The sequence below is a fragment of the Lolium perenne genome, chromosome 2 (assembly GCF_019359855.2).
Source record: "Lolium perenne isolate Kyuss_39 chromosome 2, Kyuss_2.0, whole genome shotgun sequence".
Taxonomy (NCBI): domain Eukaryota; kingdom Viridiplantae; phylum Streptophyta; class Magnoliopsida; order Poales; family Poaceae; genus Lolium; species Lolium perenne.
The window spans coordinates 216,123,905-216,144,374 of NC_067245.2; the positions used below are offsets into that span (position 1 = coordinate 216,123,905).

At 42.3% G+C, this 20,470-nt stretch overlaps 1 protein-coding gene across 1 annotated transcript; it reads left to right on the top strand.

Moving 5' to 3' along the window:
- The first annotated feature begins 15,486 nt into the window (after positions 1-15,486).
- LOC127329140 (uncharacterized mitochondrial protein AtMg00810-like) lies at positions 15,487-16,581 on the top strand. Its single transcript, XM_051355683.1, has 2 exons — positions 15,487-16,233; positions 16,576-16,581. Exons 1-2 carry the CDS (start codon positions 15,487-15,489, stop codon positions 16,579-16,581), a joined length of 753 nt encoding a protein of 250 aa, XP_051211643.1.
- The last annotated feature ends 3,889 nt before the right edge of the window (positions 16,582-20,470 follow it).

A 20,470-nucleotide genomic window follows, 5' to 3' on the forward strand; every position in this document is an offset into this window, starting at 1 on the left:
TTTTCAGTTTTGCAATCATATAAAGAGAATAAAAGTAACATTTTGAGGGGTGTTTGTTGTTGTCAACGACTGGTAGCGGGTACTCTAACCCCCTTGCCAGACAACCTTCAAAGAGCGGCTGCCATATTATTTTCATTTTATGTGGCACTCCTTCCAACCTTTCTTTCACAAACCATGGCTAACCGAATCCTTGGGTGCCTGCCAACAATCTCATACCATGAAGGAGTGCCTTTTTATTTTAGTTTTATTATGACGATGACACTCCCCCCAACCTTTGCTTACACAAGCCATGGCTAACCGAATCCTTCGGGTGCCGTCCATCAATCACATACCATGGAGGAGTGTCTATTTAGTTTAATTAATTTGGGACTGGGAATCCCATTGCCAGCTCTTTTTGCGAAATTATTGGATAAGCGGATGAAGCCACTAGTCCATTGGTGAAAGTTGCCCAACAAGATTGAAAGATAAAACACCACATACTTCCTCATGAGCTATAAAACATTGACACAAATAAGAGATACTAAGTTTTGAATTGTTTAAAGGTAGCACATGAAGTATTTACTTGGAATGGCAGAAAATACCATGTAGTAGGTAGGTATGGTGGACACAAATGGCATAGGTTTGGGCTAAGGTTTGGATGCACGAGAAGTATTCCCTCTCGCATGGTCTTTGGCTAGCAAGGTTAATTAGCAAGCATAAGAGTCGAGGGAAACAAACAAATATACATGTGATAGAAACAATCATGCATCTTCCTTGTAAGCACAAACAATTTTAACTTCAGAATAATAAGCTATGAGCTAACAAGAAAGAAAGACAATGAAACATCTACATGTATTTCTCTTTTCTACTTAAACCTCAAAGTGTTGTTGCTATTGACCAATGCTAAGTTTGCCAAAACCAAATAGATTTATTCAATGCTCCCAAAGTGATACCAATACTAACAACAAGGTAAATCATATGATAGAGATTGCAAACTAGAATAAGATGTGCAATATGTAAATGATAAGACTTCTCATTAATATTCCATAACGATAACTCACACCAAGGGATACATAGATAACCAACTAAAGGAGAGATACTTCCAAACTGCAACCCATCTTATATGATAACTTCCCTACTCATGATATGACACTACTTGACAATAAAAAGTAAAAGATAGTGATGATGTGATACCGCGGCACTCCCCCAAGCTTGGAACAAACCAAGGGGATGCCAATACCAATGATGAATTACTCCTTCAGCGATGATGGTGATGAACTCCTCCCGCGCTTCTTACAGAACTCCTTGTGATGCGAATCGAGTGGTATTCCAGCATTCTTCGGAGACGGCAATTCTCCTCCTGGAGTATCTCTACTTCTCTTCTTAGAGCCCGATATTGATCACAAAACTCATCGGTAGTCCGTAGAACTTCTTCCAACATAGGGAAGGAGTCGAGGCTAAGAGCGGGTGGTAAAGGTCCCTGCAGGTTATGAGAAAAAGAACGTCGAGCGTCAACAGATCCCACCAAGATTTGCTTGCTCCCACCGGCTTGCTGCTCTTGTCTCGATGGCACCTTCTTCACTTCTTCCTCCGAACGCCCCTTGCCCTTGTTGTTGGAGGCCATGGTGCTTCTAAACTGAAAACAGATCCTGGCAGAAACAGCTCGAAACAAAGCACGTCGAGAAAACGATATACGGACCTCCAGGGGTCCGGGGGATTATATAGCAAAAAATTTCTCGACAAAAGGAAAGTACCAGATCGAACCAGAGTCAGAGAGGGGCGACGAGGCGGCCAGACCATAGGTCGGCGCGGGCCCAGGTCAGGCCGCGCCGCCCTATGGTGGCACCCCCTCGTGCGTCCTTTCCACTCCGTTTCGAACTCGTAATTTTTCATATTTTCCAAAAACAGCAAAAATATTGTTCGGAAAGTAAATTGCGTACTTTTCATTACCGATCTTTGTTACCTATTCAAAGTCGAGTTCTGGCGGACTGTCAATTTGCCCTTTGATAAAAGCCTCCGGTGTTTCCACTTGAATAATATCAAAATCAACATTATAGGAATCACCTGAGATATAATGCTTGAGTCTTTGTCCATTCACCACTTGCGTAGCATTGCCTTGGAGAGAGCTAATTTTGATTGCTCCTGAACGATACACCTCCTCGACAACATATGGTCCTTCCCATTTTGAGAGTAATTTCCCTGCAAAGAATCTGAGGCGAGACCGATACAATAGGACTTTATCCCCAATATTAAATTCTCTTTTGATAATCCTTCTATCATGCCATTTTTTAACTTTCTCTTTAAAGAGTTTAGCATTTTCATAAGCTTCACTTCTCCATTCATCTAGAGAACTCAATTGCAACAACCTCTTATCACCGGCAAGTTTAGGATCTTTATTTAATTCTCTAACAGCCCAATAAGCTTTGTGCTCTAGTTCTAAAGGTAAATGACAAGCTTTCCCATAAACCATTTTATAAGGTGACATTCCCATGGGATTTTTATAAGCAGTTCTATAAGCCCATAGTGCATCCTTCAATTTACTAGCCCAATTCTTTCTAGTTTTATTAACGGTCTTTCCCAAAATAGATTTAATCTCTCTATATGATAATTCTACTTGACCACTAGTTTGAGGATGATAAGCAGAAGCAATTCTATGATTAATACCATACTTAGCAAGAGTTTTTCTAAAACCTCCATGAATAAAATGAGAACCTCCATCAGTCATAATATATCTAGGCACTCCAAATCTAGGAAAAATAATATCTAAAAGCATTCTTAAAGAGGTCTCACCATCAGCACTTTTTGTAGGTATAGCTTCCACCCATTTAGTAACATAATCAACAGCAACAAGTATGTGAGTGTTACCTTCTGAAGACGGAAAAGGTCCCATGAAGTCAAATCCCCAACAATCAAACGGTTCAATAACAAGAGTATAATTCATAGGCATTTCATTACGTCTGGAGATATTACCAACCCTTTGGCATTCATCACAAGATAAAATAAACTTTCTCGCATCTTTGAAGAGAGTTGGCCAATAAAAACCTGATTGTAGAACCTTTTGCGCGGTTCTTTCTCCGGCGTGATGTCCTCCATAAGCACTACCATGACATTTACTCAATATCTCTTGTTGTTCATATTCGGGAACACATCTTCGCATAATACCATCCACTCCTTCTTTATATAAGTGTGGGTCATCCCAGAAATAATGCCTCAAATCATAAAAGAATTTCCTCCTTTGCTGAGCTGAAAAGGTTGGAGGCAAGTACTTGGAAACAATAAAGTTAGCATAATCAGCATACCAAGGACTGTCTCGCGAGCTCACCTTTATTACAGCCAATTGTTCATTTGGAAAACTATCATTAACAGAAACAGGATCATAAGCAATATTTTCCAATCTAGACAAATTATCGACAGGATTATCAGCACCTTTCCTATCTACAATATGTAAATCAAATTCTTGCAAAAGAAGTACCCATCTAATAAGCCTCGGCTTAGCATCTTTCTTTGTCATAAGGTATCTAATTGCAGCATGATCAGTATGAATAGTAACTTTTGAATCAACAATATAAGATCTAAATTTATCGCAAGCAAAGACTACAGCTAATAATTCTTTTTCAGTTGTAGCATAATTTCTTTGAGCAGCATCAAGAGTTTTACTAGCATAATGAATAACATTCAGTTTTTTATCTACTCGCTGTCCAAGAATAGCACCTACAGCAAAATCACTAGCATCACACATAATTTCAAATGGTAAGTTCCAATCAGGAGGTTCAACTATAGGAGCAGTTGTTAAGGCTTTCTTAAGAGTTTCAAAAGCTTCCTTACAATCGTCATCAAAAACAAAAGGTACATCTTTTTGAAGAAGATTAGTAAGAGGCTTTGAAATCTTGGAAAAATCTTTAATAAATCTCCTATAAAACCCAGCATGACCAAGAACACTACGAATACCTTTAACATCCCTTGGATAGGGCATCTTCTCAATTGCTTCAACTTTAGCTCTATCAACTTCAATACCTCTCTCAGAAATTTTATGTCCCAATACAATTCCTTCATTAACCATAAAGTGGCATTTCTCCCAATTAAGAACAAGGTTAGTTTCTTCACATCTCTGCAAAACTTTATCAAGGTTTCGCAAGCAACTATCAAAAGAATTCCCATAGACGGAAAAATCATCCATGAATACCTCTACAATACTCTCACAAAAACCATGAAAAATAGCAGACATGCATCTTTGAAAAGTAGCAGGAGCATTACATAAACCAAAAGGCATACGTCTATAAGCATAAGTTCCATAGGGACAAGTGAAAGTGGTTTTCTCTTGATCTTTAGCTTTAACAGCAATTTGTGAAAATCCAGAATAACCATCAAGAAAGCAAAAATGAGTATTTTTAGACAATCTTTCTAGCATTTGATCAATAAATGGTAAAGGGTAATGATCTTTCTTAGTAACTTTATTAACTTTTCGAAAATCAATGCACATTCTATACCCTACAACTACTCTTTGAGGGATGAGCTCATCATTATCATTAGGCACAACAGTCATTCCTCCTTTCTTGGGAATGCAATGCACAGGACTAACCCATCTACTATCAGCAATAGGATATATAATACCAGCTTCAAGAAGTCTTAATACCTCATTCCTTACCACTTCCTTCATCTTCGGAATTAGACGACGCTGAGGTTCAACAACAGGCTTTGCATCATCTTCCATGTTAATAGCATGTTGGCAAATAGAAGGAGAAATCCCTTTCAAATCATCAAGAGTATAGCCAATAGCTCCTCGGTGCTTCTTCAATATTCCAATAACCTTTCTTCCTCAATCTCTGAAAGCTTAGAACTAATAATAACAGGATATATTTTCTTATCATCAATATGAGCATATTTAAGATTATCAGGCAAAGGCTTTAAATCAAAAACAGGATCTTCCTTTGGTGGTGGTGTTGTACCCAAATCTTCCACCGGTAAATCATGCTTGAGAATAGGTTGGCGAAGAAAAATTTCCTCAAGCTCATCTCTTTCTTTCCTAAAAACTTCACTCTCGCTATCCTCCAAATGTTGCTGCAAAGGATTGTTAGGAACAAAAACAATAGATGCACACTGTTCCATTTTAAAATCATCACTAGGCAAATCAGCTTTATAAGGAGTTTTGGTAAATTTAGAGAAGTTAAACTCATAAGATTCACCAGCAAATTTAGTCAAAATTTTCTCTTTCTTGCAATCTATAATAGCTCCACAAGTATTTAGAAAAGGTCTACCAAAAATAATAGGACAATAATCACTAGCAGCAGAACCAAGTACCAAAAAGTCAGCAGGATATTTAATCTTACCGCATAAAACTTCCACATCTCGAACAATACCAATTGGAGAAATAGTTTCTCTATTAGCCAGCTGAATGACCACATCAATATCTTCAAGTTCACAAGAATCAATTTCGTGCATAATCTCCGTGTAAAGCTCATAAGGAATAGCACTAACACTTGCACCAATATCACATAATCCATAATAGCAATGATCACCAATTCTAACAGATAGCATAGGAACACTAGCTTGTTTGGGTTTATTAGGATGTGAAACAATATTAGAAGCATCTTCACAGAAAATAATATGACCATCCTCCACATTTTCAGTCACAAGATCTTTAACTATTGCAACAAGGTTCAACTTTTATTTGTTCTTCAGGTTCTACAGGTTTCTTTTCACTTTTATGAACCGCACTATTTATAACAGAGTACTCCTTCATTTTAGCAGGGAAAGGAGTTTTTTCAATATAAGCTTCAGGAATAACATGATCAGCAGTTTCAACTACAACACATTTATTAATAGATGAATCAATTTTATCTTTATACGGTTCATGATACTTATCAAAATTCTTCTTTGGCAATTCATAATGAGAGGCAAAAGCTTTATAAAGATTTGCAACAACTTAAGAATCAAGACCATATGTAGCACTCATATTACGAAATTTATCAGTATCCATAAAAGCTTCAATGCATTTATAATCATAAATTATACCTGATTCTCTATCCTTGTCGTTCTCCCAACCTTCAGTATTTTCTTGGATCCGATCAAGAAGGTCCCTTTTAAACTCTTATTTGTTGCGTGTAAATGATCCAGAACAAGAAGTATCCAGCAAGGTCTTGTCTTGAAAAGAAAGTCTTGCATAGAAATTATCAATAATAACATTACCAGGAAGCTCATGAATGGGGCATTTGAGCATTAAAGACTTCAATCTCCCCCAAGCTTGGGCAATACTCTCTCCATCATGAGGCCAAAAATTATATATGCGATTCCGATCCTTGTGAATTTCACTTGGAGGATAGAACTTAGAATAAAACCGGGGCACAATATCATTCCATTCAAGAGAATCCCCATTATCCAATAATTTATACCAATGCGCCGCTTTACCAGACAGCGATAAAGAGAATAGTTTCTTCCTCACTTCATCCATAGCAATACCTGCACACTTGAATAAACCGCATAATTCATGCAAAAACAAGAATGATCACCAGGATGGACAGTTCCATCCCCTTCATAGCGGTTATCCATAACACGTTCAATAATTTTCATAGGTATTTTATATGGTATCACTTCCTCACCTGGCGCCTCATCCACTACCGTTGCAGTAGTAGTAGATTTCCCAAATAAAAATTGAAGAGAAGATCTCTCCATAATGACTTATAGCAAAGGCGAGAAATAAAATCAGCACAAACGGTAAAGGTTTTCCTTACCAATTCCACTTACCAATAGCGCTTCACTCCCGGCAACGGCGCCGGAAAATAGTCTTGATGACCCACAAGTATAGGGGATGTATCGTAGTATTTTCGAGAAGTACGAATGTCGATCCCAACGAGGAGCAGAAGGTGTTGACAAGCAGTTTCGATGAAGGATTCACTTGTAAATGCTCACGAGACAAGTATTCAGGGGGTTTTGATGTAACAGTTGAATAAAGTACGAGTAAGTAAAGTGCGAGAGTAACAATTGCAGCGAGTGGCCCAATCCTTTTTAGCACAAAGGACAAGCCGGTTTGTTTACTTATAATGACCAAGCGTTCTTGAGGACACACGGGATTTTAGTCTAGTGCTTTCGCTACATACGGCTAAATAATCTTCATTGTTATGATAAGTGTTGTGTGGGTGAACCTATGCTAATGTACCACCCTTCCTAGGACTAATACATACTTGTGATTATACCCCTTGCAAGCATCCGCAACTACAAGAAAGTAATTAAGAATAAATCTAACCACAGCCTTAAACTCTGAGATCCTGCGATCCCTCCTGCATCGATATACCAACGGGGGTTTAGGTTTCTGTCACTCCGGCAACCCCGCAATTGGCAAACGAATACAAGATGCATTCCCCTAGGCCCATAAATGGTGAAGTGTCATGTAGTCGACGTTCACATGACACCACTAGAAGAATAACACCACAACTTAAATATCATACCATTGAATATTACTCAACCATAGTTCACTACTAACATTTAGACTTCACCCATGTCCTCAAGAACTAAACGAACTACTCACGAGACATCATATGGAACATGATCAGAGGTGATATGATGATGAATAACAATCTGAACATAAACTTGGTTCAATGGTTTCACTCAATAGCATCAACAACAAGTAGAGATCGATACCGGGAGAGTTTCCCCTATCAAACAATCAAGATCAAACCCAAATTGCTACGGCGATGACGGTGTCCAGCGGTGGAGACGGAGGTGATGATGGTGGAGATGATGATGATGGTGATGGAGATGATGTCCAGCTCGATGACGGTGACGATGGCATCGATTTCCCCCTCCCGGAGGGAATTTCCCCGGCGGATTCCTGCCCGCCGGAGAGCTCTTTTCTCTCTGGTGTTCTCCGCCCCGCAGAGGCGGCTGTAACTCTTCGCGAGGTACCCTCTGTGGCTTAGGTTTTCGGGACGAAGGATTTCGCGAAGAAAAGGAGGCGAAAGGGGCTGTGGGACCCCCACACCACATGGTGGCGCGGCCAGGCCATGGGCCGCGCCGCCCTATGGTGTGGGCCCACCCTGGGTCTTCTCAGCTCCTCCTTCTGGCTTCCTTCGTCATCTTGAAAAATAGGATTTTTGGTATAATTTCCTTCCACAGTTGATCTTCCGAAATATTGCGTTCTGACGGTGCTTTTTCCAGCAGAATCCTGGCTCCGGTGCTTGATCCTCCAATAATGATGAAACATGCAAAATAGATGAAATAACATAAGTATTGTGTCCCAATATGAAATATATCAATGAATAACAGCAAATTATGATATAAAATAGTGATACAAATTGGACGTATCACCTGCCGCCCGGTCCGACCGGCTCAGCGACGGGCCCGGCGACCACTCCTTCGCCGGTGCCCACCTCGGCTAGCGCTGCCTTGCGCGACCTGCATTGGCGCGCCGCCATGCAGGAAGAGTACGACGCGCTGCAGCGCAATAGGACCCGGGAGCTCGTTCCCCGGCCCCCCTCGCGCCAACGTCATCACCGGCAAATGGGTCTTCAAGCACAAGCTCGGCTCCGACGGTACTCTCGAGCGCTACAAGGCGCGCTGGGTTGTGCGCGGTTTTCGGCAGCGCGCTGGCGTCGACTTCACGGATACGTTTGCCCCGGTTGTCAAACCGGGCACGATCCGCACAGTGTTGCACCTCGCCGCGTCTCGCGCGTGGCCGGTGCATCAGATGGACGTCTCCAACGCCTTCCTTCATGGCCATCTGCAGGAGCAGGTGTACTGTCAGCAGCCCATCGGCTTCGTCGACACCGAGCGCCCCAATGACGTATGCTTGCTCTCTCGGTCCCTGTATGGACTGAAGCAGGCGCCCCGCGCCTGGTACCAGCGCATCGCCGGCTTCCTGCATCAACTTGGCTTCCGCTCCACGCGCTCCGATGCGTCGCTGTTCGTCTTCCGGACCGGCAACGACATGGCATACTGATACGTCTCCGACGTATCGATAATTTCTTATGTTCCATGCCACATTATTGATGATATCTACATGTTTTATGCATACTTTATGTCATATTTATGCGTTTTCCGGAACTAACCTATTGACGAGATGCCGAAGTGCCAGTTCCTATTTTCTGCTGTTTTTGGTTTCAGAAATCCTAGTAAGGAAATATTCTCGGAATTGGACGAAATCAACGCCCAGCATCTTAGAATCCCCGGAAGCTTCCAGAACACCCGAGAGCCGCCAGAGAGGGGCCACAGGGGGCCCACACATGGGGCTGGCGCGGCCCAGGCCTTGGCCGCGCCCCCTGTTGTGTGGCGGCTCCGTACCCCCTCCGACGCCGCCTCTTCGCCTATTTAAGCCTCCTCGACCTAAATCTTCGATACGGAAAAGCCACGGTACGAGAAACCTTCCAGAGCCGCCGCCATCGCGAAGCCAAGATCTGGGGGACAGAAGTCTCTGTTCCGGCACGCCGCCGGGACGGGGAAGTGCCCCCGGAAGGCTTCTCCATCGACACCGCTGCCATCTCCACCGCCATCTTCATCACCGCTGCTGTCTCCCATGAGGAGGGAGTAGTTCTCCATCGAGGCTAAGGGCTGTACCGGTAGCTATGTGGTTAATCTCTCTCCTATGTACTTCAATACAATGATCTCATGAGCTGCCTTACATGATTGAGATTCATATGAGTTTTGTATCACTATTCATCTATGTGCTACTCTAGTGATGTTATTAAAGTAGTCTATTCCTCCTGCACGGTGTAATGGTGACAGTGTGTGCATCGTGTAGTACTTGGCGTAGGTTATGATTGTGATCTCTTGTAGATTATGAAGTTAACTATTGCTATGATAGTATTGATGTGATCTATGCCTCCTTCATAGTGTGATGGTGACAGTGTGCATGCTATGTTAGTACTTGGTGTAGTTGTGTTGATCTGTCATGCACTCTAAGGTTATTTAAATATGAACATCGAATATTGTGGAGCTTGTTAACTCCGGCATTGAGGGTTCATGTAATCCTACACAGTTAGTGGTGTTCATCATCCAACAAGAGAGTGTAGAGTCTAGCATCTATTTATTTATTCTGTTATGTGATCAATGTTGAGAGTGTCCACTAGTGAAAGTATGATCCCTAGGCCTTGTTCCTAAATACTGCTATCGCTGCTTGTTTACTGTTCTACTGCATCTGTACTGTCCGCAATATTACCACCATCAACCACACGCCAGTCCTGGGAAGCAAAGCACTTTTCTGGTGCCGTTACTACTGCTCATACTTATTCATACCACCTGTATTTCACTATCTCTTCGCCGAACTAGTGCACCTATTAGGTGTGTTGGGGACACAAGAGACTTCTTGCTTTGTGGTTGCAGGGTTGCATGAGAGGGATATCTTTGACCTCTTCCTCCCTGAGTTCGATAAACCTTGGGTGATCCACTTAAGGGAAACTTGCTGCTGTTCTACAAACCTCTGCTCTTGGAGGCCCAACACTGTCTACAAGAATAGAAGCACCCATAGACATCAAGCACTTTTCTGGCGCCGTTGCCGGGGAGGAAAGGTAAAAGGCACTCATACTCCGGTTCTAGGTAACTAAGTACTTTTCTGGCGCCATTGTGTGTGTGCTCGAAGCTATTTCCTTTAGATCCTGCAATTGCATCTTTTTGTTTCTTGTTTACACTAGTTAGGCATAATGGAAAACAACAAAAATATGAGAGATCTTTATGAACTCTATCTTGAATTAGGACATGATGTGTTTGAAGAGAGGATTAAAAAACCCATGAAACTTTATATGCATGCTAATGGGAATGTTATTAATATGAATGCTTTGAACACTATTGTTGCTAATGCTATGGAAAATTCTAAGCTTGGGAAAGCTGGCTTTGATGAGCATGATATTTTTAGTCCCCCAAGCATTGAGGAGAAAATTTTCTTTGATGATACTTTGCCTCCTATTTATGATGATTATAATGATAGTAGCCTTTTGGTGCCACCTACTATGGAGAGTGAATTTGATTATGATTACAATATGCTTCCTATATTTGATGATAGCTACTTTGTTGAATTTGCTCCCACTACAACTAATAAAATTGATTATGCTTATGTGGGTAGTAATAGTTTTATGCATGAGACTCATGATAAGAATGCTTTATGTGATAGTTATATTGTTGAGTTTGCTCATGATGCTACTGAAAATTATTATGAGAGAGGAAAATATGGTTATAGAAATTTTCATGTTACTAAAACACCTCTCTATGTGCTGAAATTTTTGAAGCTGCACTTGTTTTATCTTTATATGCTTGTTACTTTGCTCTTCATGAACTTGTTTATTTACAAGATTCCTTTTCATAGGAAGCATGTTAGACTTAAATGTGATTTGAATTTGCTTCTTAATGCCCTCTTTTGCTTCAACTACTATTTCTTGCGAGTGCATCATTAAAACTGCTGAGCCCATCTTAATGGCTATAAAGAAAGCACTTCTTGGGAGATAACCCATGTGTTTATTTTACTACAGTACTTTGTTTTATATTTGTGTCTTGGAAGTTGTTACTACTGTAGCAACCTCTCCTTATCTTATTTTATTGCATTGTTGTGCCAAGTAAAGTCTTTGATATAAGGTTCATACTAGATTTGGATTACTGCGCAGAAACAGATTTCTTGCTGTCACGAATCTGGACCTAATTCTCTGTAGGTAACTCAGAAAATTATGCCAATTTATGTGAGTGATCCTCAGATATGTACGCAACTTTCATTCAATTCGAGCATTTTCATTTGAGCAAGTCTGGTGCCTCTTAGAAATTCATCTTTACGGACTGTTCTGTTTTGACACATTCTGCCTTTTATTTCGCATTGGCTCTTTTGCTATGTTGGATGGATTTCTTTGTTCCATTAACTTCCAGAAGCTTTGAGCAATGTCCAGAAGTGTTAATAATGATTGTGTCACCTCTGAACATGTGAATTTTTGATTATGCACTAACCCTCTAATGAGTTTGTTTCGAGTTTGGTGTGGAGGAAGTTTTCAAGGGTCAAGAGAGGAGGATGATACAATATGATCAAGAAGAGTGAAAGCTCTAAGCTTGGGGATGCCCCGGTGGTTCACCCCTGCATATTTCAAGAAGACTCAAGCGTCTAAGCTTGGGGATGCCCAAGGCATCCCCTTCTTCATCGACAACATTATCAGGTTCCTCTAGTGAAACTATATTTTTATTCGGTCACATCTTAAGTACTTTACTTGGAGCGTCTGTTTGTTTTCATTTTTGTTTTTGTTTGAATAAATGCTTGTGTGGGAGAGAGACACGCTCCGCTGGTTCGTATGAACACATGTGTTCTTAGCTTTTAATTTTCATTGCGAAGGTTGAAACTGCTTCGTTAATTGTTATATGGTTGGAAACGGAAAATGATACATGTAGTAATTGGTAAAATGTCTTGGATAATGTGATACTTGGCAATTGTTGTGCTCATGTTTAAGCTCTTGCATCATATACTTTGCACCCATTAATGAAGAAATACATAGAGCTGGCTAAAATTTGGTTTGCATAATTGGTCTCTCTAAGGTCTAGATAATTTCTAGTAAGAGTTTGAACAACAAGGAGGACGGTGTAGAGTCTTATAATGTTTACAATATGTCTTTTATGTAAGTTTTGCTGCACCGGTTCATCCTTGTGTTTGTTTCAAATAGCCTTGCTAGCCTAAGCCTTGTATCGAGAGGGAATACTTCTCATGCATCCAAAATCCTTGAGCCAACCACTATGCCATTTGTGTCCACCATACCTGCCTACTACATGGTATTTCTCCACCATTCCAAAGTAAATTGCTTGAGTGCTACCTTTAAAATTTCTATTCTTCATCTTTACAATATATAGCTCATGGGACAAATAGCCTAAAAACTATTGTGGTATTGAATATGTACTTATGCACTTTATCTCTTATTAAGTTGCTTGTTGAGCGATAACCATGTTCCTGGGGACGCCATCAACTACTCTTTGTTGAATATCATGTGAGTTGCTATGCATGTCCGTCTTGTCTGAAGTAAGGGAGATTTACCGCTAGAATGGTTAGAGCATGCATAATGTTAGAGAAGAACATTGGGCCGCTAACTAAAGCCATGATCCATGGTGGAAGTTTCAGTTTTGGACAAATATCCTCAATCTCATATGAGAAAATTAATAATTGTTGTATGCTTATGCATTAAAGAGGAGTCCATTATCTGTTGTCTATGTTGTCCCGGTATGGATGTCTAAGTTGAGAATAATCAATAGCGAGAAATCCGATGCGAGCTTTCTCCTTAGACCTTTGTACAGGCGGCATAGAGGTACCCCTTTGTGACACTTGGTTAAAACATATGTATTGCGATGATAATCCAGGTAATCCGAGCTAATTAGGACAAGGTGCGGGCACTATTAGTATACTATGCATGAGGCTTGCAACTTGTAGGATATAATTTACATAACACATATGCTTTATTACTACCGTTGACAAAATTGTTTCTTGTTTTCAAAATCAAAGCTCTAGCATAAATATAGCAATCAATGCTTCCCTCTGCGAAGGGCCCTTTCTTTTACTTTTATTGTTGAGTCAGTTCACCTATCTCTCTCCACCTCAAGAAGCAAACACTTGTGTGAACTGTGCATTGATTCCTACATACTTGCATATTGCACTTGTTATATTACTCTATGTTGACACTATCCATGAGATATACATGTTACAAGTTGAAAGCAACCGCTGAAACTTAATCTTCCTTTATGTTGCTTCAATGCCTTTACTTTGAATTATTGCTTTATGAGTTAACTCTTATGCAAGACTTATTGATGCTTGTCTTAAAGTACTATTCATGAAAAGTCTTTGCTATATGATTCATTTGTTTACTCATGTCATTTACATTGTTTTGATCACTGCATTCATTACATATGCTTACAATAGTATGATCAAGATTATGATGGCATGTCACTCCAGAAATTATCTTTGTTATCGTTTACCTGCTCGGGACGAGCAGAAACTAAGCTTGGGGATGCTGATACGTCTCCGACGTATCGATAATTTCTTATGTTCCATGCCACATTATTGATGATATCTACATGTTTTATGCATACTTTATGTCATATTTATGCGTTTTCCGGAACTAACCTATTGACGAGATGCCGAAGTGCCAGTTCCTGTTTTCTACTGTTTTTGGTTTCAGAAATCCTAGTAAGGAAATATTCTCGGAATTGGACGAAATCAACGCCCAGCATCTTAGAATCCCCGGAAGCTTCCAGAACACCCGAGAGCCGCCAGAGAGGGGCCACAGGGGGCCCACACATGGGGCTGGCGCGGCCCAGGCCTTGGCCGCGCCCCCCTGTTGTGTGGCGGCTCCGTACCCCCTCCGACGCCGCCTCTTCGCCTATTTAAGCCTCCTCGACCTAAATCTTCGATACGGAAAAGCCACGGTACGAGAAACCTTCCAGAGCCGCCGCCATCACGAAGCCAAGATCTGGGGGACAGAAGTCTCTGTTCCGGCACGCCGCCGGGACGGGGAAGTGCCCCCGGAAGGCTTCTCCATCGACACCGCTTCCATCTCCACCGCCATCTTCATCACCGCTGCTGTCTCCCATGAGGAGGGAGTAGTTCTCCATCGAGGCTAAGGGCTGTACCGGTAGCTATGTGGTTAATCTCTCTCCTATGTACTTCAATACAATGATCTCATGAGCTGCCTTACATGATTGAGATTCATATGAGTTTTGTATCACTATTCATCTATGTGCTACTCTAGTGATGTTATTAAAGTAGTCTATTCCTCCTGCACGGTGTAATGGTGACAGTGTGTGCATCGTGTAGTACTTGGCGTAGGTTATGATTGTGATCTCTTGTAGATTATGAAGTTAACTATTGCTATGATAGTATTGATGTGATCTATGCCTCCTTCATAGTGTGATGGTGACAGTGTGCATGCTATGTTAGTACTTGGTGTAGTTGTGTTGATCTGTCATGCACTCTAAGGTTATTTAAATATGAACATCGAATATTGTGGAGCTTGTTAACTCCGGCATTGAGGGTTCATGTAATCCTACACAGTTAGTGGTGTTCATCATCCAACAAGAGAGTGTAGAGTCTAGCATCTATTTATTTATTCTGTTATGTGATCAATGTTGAGAGTGTCCACTAGTGAAAGTATGATCCCTAGGCCTTGTTCCTAAATACTGCTATCGCTGCTTGTTTACTGTTCTACTGCATCTGTACTGTCCGCAATATTACCACCATCAACCACACGCCAGTCCTGGGCAGCAAAGCACTTTTCTGGTGCCGTTACTACTGCTCATACTTATTCATACCACCTGTATTTCACTATCTCTTCGCCGAACTAGTGCACCTATTAGGTGTGTTGGGGACACAAGAGACTTCTTGCTTTGTGGTTGCAGGGTTGCATGAGAGGGATATCTTTGACCTCTTCCTCCCTGAGTTCGATAAACCTTGGGTGATCCACTTAAGGGAAACTTGCTGCTGTTCTACAAACCTCTGCTCTTGGAGGCCCAACACTGTCTACAAGAATAGAAGCACCCGTAGACATCAAATACCTACTGCTGTACGTCGACGACATGATCCTGACGGCCTCCACCGCTGGTCTTCTTCGACAGCTCACCGACCGTCTTCGCACTGAGTTCGCGTTGAAGGATCTTGGCCCGCTCCACTACTTCCTCGGCATCGAGGTTGTACGGCGTGCGGACGGGTTCTTCCTCCATCAGTGGAAGTATGCCCACGAGCTTCTCGAGCGTGCAGGGATGCTTAACTGCAACCCTGCGCCTACTCCTGTCGACACGAAGGCCAAGCTCTCCGCCAGTGATGGGTCGCTGGCGTCGGACGCGCCGTTCTACCGCTCCATCGTCGGTGCTCTTCAGTACTTGACGCTGACGCGACCGGAGCTCCAGTACGCCGTGCAGCAGGTGTGCTTGCACATGCATGCTCCTCGGGATGCTCATTGGGTCGCGGTGAAGCGGATTCTCCGCTACGTATGTGGTACCATGGGCTACGGCTTGTCGTTGCATGCTTCGCTCTCGAAGTTGACTGGCCTTGTCGCCTACTCGGACGCGGACTGGGCGGGTTGCCCGGATACGCGCCGTTCCGGCTACTGCGTCTACCTTGGCTCGTCGCTCGTCTCTTGGTCCTCCAAGAGGCAGCCCACCGTGTCTCGCTCCAGTGCTGAGGCTGAGTACCGCGCCGTGGCTAACGTTGTGGCTGAGTGCACATGGCTTCGTCAGCTTCTGTCCGAGCTCTCTTGTCCTGTTGACAAGGCTACGGTGGTATTCTGCGACAACGTGTCGGCTGTCTACCTCTCCGCCAATCCCGTTCATCATCGGCGCACCAAGCAGATCGAGTTGGACATCCACTTTGTTCGTGAGCAAGTTGCCCTCAGTCGCGTTCGAGTTCTTCACGTACCGACGTCTCAGCAGTTTGCCGATATCATGACGAAGGGATTGCCATCCACGACTTTTCCTGAGTTTCGCTCCAGTCTATGTGTCGGTGCCGACCCTTCGACTGCGGGGGGTGTTGAGTAACATATTGTATAGGCATAGGTCCCCGTGTTTTCTCAGGGTTGTACCTGTAATTGTACATGTGTCCACCTATATATACATAAGCAGCCGGCCCTATTGATGCTGTGCAATCTCCAATAACTCTTCTACAGTAAGCACTAGTCAATTTTTTCGTGACTACAAAGAAGACACATACACATACCATGATACCAACACAGGCGTCTATATTAGTGTTTCGAGATACCAAAAGTAAATCGGTGAATCTCACAACAATTTTACCAAACGCGTCCACGTATATGTAAATATGAGCATGATGATTTGACTATGTGGGGGAAACTATGACACCACACTCCCCACATGGCAATGTACCCACTACTAGAAACGTCGTGGTGGGTGAAAGTGAGAATGTAAGAGCATGTCCAACAGGCCCCGTATTTTTTCGCTCCTTAAAACGCGAGTAGAGGGTCCTGTATTCACTTTTCGCCGGCCGAAAACTCGGACGAGCTAGCAGATCCCGTATCCCACCCCGTAAAACAGAATATTCTGTTTACGGGGTGGGATACGGGGTCTGCTAGCTCGTCCGAGTTTTCAACCCCTCAAAACAGGGTTTTTTGACAAATTGGATATTAGAACCAACACAACATTCACATAAAATAAATGTTTTACATCACACAATAATCGTCATAATTATTATAATAATGTTTTTCGGAAATGTCAACAAATGTTCTAATGGAAGAATTAAACAAATAACAAATGTTTCACACATACAACAAATAGGAAATGAACGTTTCACACATACAACAATGGGAAATGAATGTAATAAATCATTGGCCATGCAACTGCCAATGGTGATCAATCAAATCTTGGGTGAGCTGGTGATGAGTCTCGGCATTTTCAATGCCTCGATGAGCTGCAAGAAAAGCTTCAATCCGATCAGGGTTCCTCTCGGGCTGCACTCGGGTGCCAACATTGTCATAGAAACATGGCAAGTTTAAACCTCTTTCATATTCAATGATCATGTTGTGAAGAATCACACAACATGTCATGACATCAACAAGAGTTTCCTTGTCCCAAAACCTAGCAGTACCCCGGACAATTGCAAACCTTGCTTGCAAGACACCAAAAGCTCTCTCAATATCCTTGTGGCATGCCTCTTGATTTCTAGTGAAGCAAGCTTCCTTTCTTGTCAAAGCCGTGTCCTTTTTCTCTTTTATGGACTTGACAAGGGTTGCATAGTTAGGGTAAATACCATCTGTGAGATAGTACCCCATGGTGTACTCATTGTTCATAACTTTGTAGTTACAAGGTGGAGCTTCACCCTTAACTAGTCTTGCAAACAAAGGGGATCTATTCAAGATGTTGATGTCGTTGAGTGTCCCCGGCAATCCAAAAAAAGCATGCCAAATCCATAAGTCTTGAGAGGCCACAGCTTCAAGAACAATGGTAGCATCACGGCTTTTGCCACAATACATTCCATGCCATGCTTTTGGACAATTTTTCCATGTCCAATGCATGCAATCCAAACTACCAAGCATCCCCGGCCACCCCTCTTTTCATTGATCTCCATGAGCCTTTTTGTATCATCCTCATTTGGAGCTCGGAGATACTTCTCTCCATACAACTTGATCACCATCTTGGCAAACATACGCACGCAATCCGTGGTTGTTTGCACACCAATGCGAAGGTACTCATCGGTATAATCTGCTGGTATACCGTATGCAATAACCCTCATGGCGGCAGAATTTTTTTGATATGGGCTAAATCCCATGACTTGGGCAGCATTTCTTCTTTGCTTGAAATAATCGCAATTTTCCTCGCAATCTTTGACGATTCTCTCGAACAAAGACCTACGCATTCGGTACCGTCTACGGAAGAGGCGGGGAGGATAGGTCGGTACCTCGGCGAAATAATCTTGCATCAGCTGTTCGTGGCCGAGCGCGCGGTTCCGCGGAATGCACATACGCCCCATCACGGATCCTTTCCGCTGATCCAGCAGCTTCATGCGGTCCTCCGTTTGCTTCAAGCCGAACAGGAGCAGCATCATCTCCGTCTCGTCGTCGTTGAGCAACTCGTCGATATCCGAATCGTCGGAATCCGACGACGACCAATCGGTCGATGTCGCGTCCAAATCCGCCATGTGCACATCCTCCGAAGCCATCTACCACGGTGTACCATACATCAGCCCCAAATCCGACCAATATACCGGCGGCAACGAAGAAGAACGCGGCGGAATACTCACCGGCGACAAACGGCGGAGAAGACCACGGCAGGAGGGCGGGCGGCGCGCGCGGAGGGACGCGGAACTTCGGCGGGGGTGTGGCGGAGGTGCGGCGGGCGTTGACGCACCTCGACGCGGCTCGGCGGACGGCGGAGGGGCGCGGATCTGACGGATTCCGGCGGCGCGCGGGTGGCGGCGGCGGCGCGCGGGGGAAAATGGGTGGGGGGAACTGAAATGTCCGCGCGCGCTTTCGGAATTGGGATACTGGTTTCGCCCACTATCCCCGCTCCCACCCCGCACAAGTAGGGGGCGACGACCCGCCCCGTACTCGAAAACAGCAAAAAATGATACGGGGCCGTTTTTACGGGGCGTGCTAGACGGCCGGGTAGAGCCGAAACCCTCAAATCGGCGGTTATTATACGGGTTTGCCCCTTTTACGGGGTCTGTTAGACATGCTCTAAGTGCACAATAGTAAGAAAATACATAACATACAAACATAGCATTATGAGGGCATGACTTGTAGAATCCTGCTTTCTACAGCTTTGTACCGTTTATCACTTGAGAAAGCACGGGATCAGAACCTAATATTATCATATTTTCCTATCTTGTTTGTACCTTTTATTTGCATTTTGTATTTTGATCTTCATTATATTTTCTTTCACTTGCGGTTGTATTTATGGACATTATTACATATCTAGACACCTTTTGTTCTGTTCATATATTTTTCAATCCTAAAGTCTATTGACATATTTAAAAAAAAACTGCATGCATGCATGCTAAATTGGCCCAAGAAAACAGCGAGAGAGAATTGCATGTCTATATGTTTTAATTAGTGTGTTATGTATTGACAATTTAGTATTGGTATGAAATTGTGTGGCTATTTTTTGTGACAAACTACACTTGCATGTTTTTCATAGACCGCTAAACTATATTTATATTATTTTTTCTGATAAGAACCATATTTTTATATATGATTATATTTGCTACGTAAGTTCTTGAAGCAAATGATCTAATTTTACCAATTAACTAATAATGCCAACATACTGGCAAAAATACATCATGATGCCCTGGAACGTCCCGATGCGGATTTGGTGGACCTGGGTGCTCTCACACCAGACTACAAAAAATTCAAAAAAAAAAATGCTATTTCGAAGTTGCAGAAAAAATTGAAAAATGCACTCATGTATATATTATGTTGACTCGTGTAAGTTTTCACGGAAAAATACGATTGTATGTGACCTAAACAAAATGAGAAAATTGAAATTTCTACTTCTTTGAACAGTACAAATCCAATCATTATACTAGTGTTATTTGAACATTTTTTTCATTTTTGTGTATTCTATATAAACTCATATTTTCCCGTGAAAACCTACACGAGTAAATATCAAAATAATATATATATATATGAAAAAATATTTTATTTTATTTTTGAAACTTTTAAATACCTTTTAATTTTTTTTAAAAACCAAGTGCGCGCGTATCTAGGTTCCGTTTAGTATTTTCTTGAAACATCGTCTCTATTTCCATCTTCTGCAGGCGAAAGTTCTTTGAAAAGCCAACCATGTATGCGAATGGATTTTTGTAGCCTAAGTTACACCTAACTCCTTTAAAAAAACCTCGAAAATGGTATCATAATATTTTTTAAATGAAAAAATTAAGATATAAAAAACTAGCTAGATCCAGCCCGGGTAATTTTTGTGATTTCCGAACCATGTATAAGCTAGACTAGCCTCCAAAATATTTTGAAGAGCCACGTGAGACCAACACGTAAAAGCGCATGGGTCTGCCACTGACTCGCGAGCCAAAGGCAATCTTGCAAATTCCAGCCATACA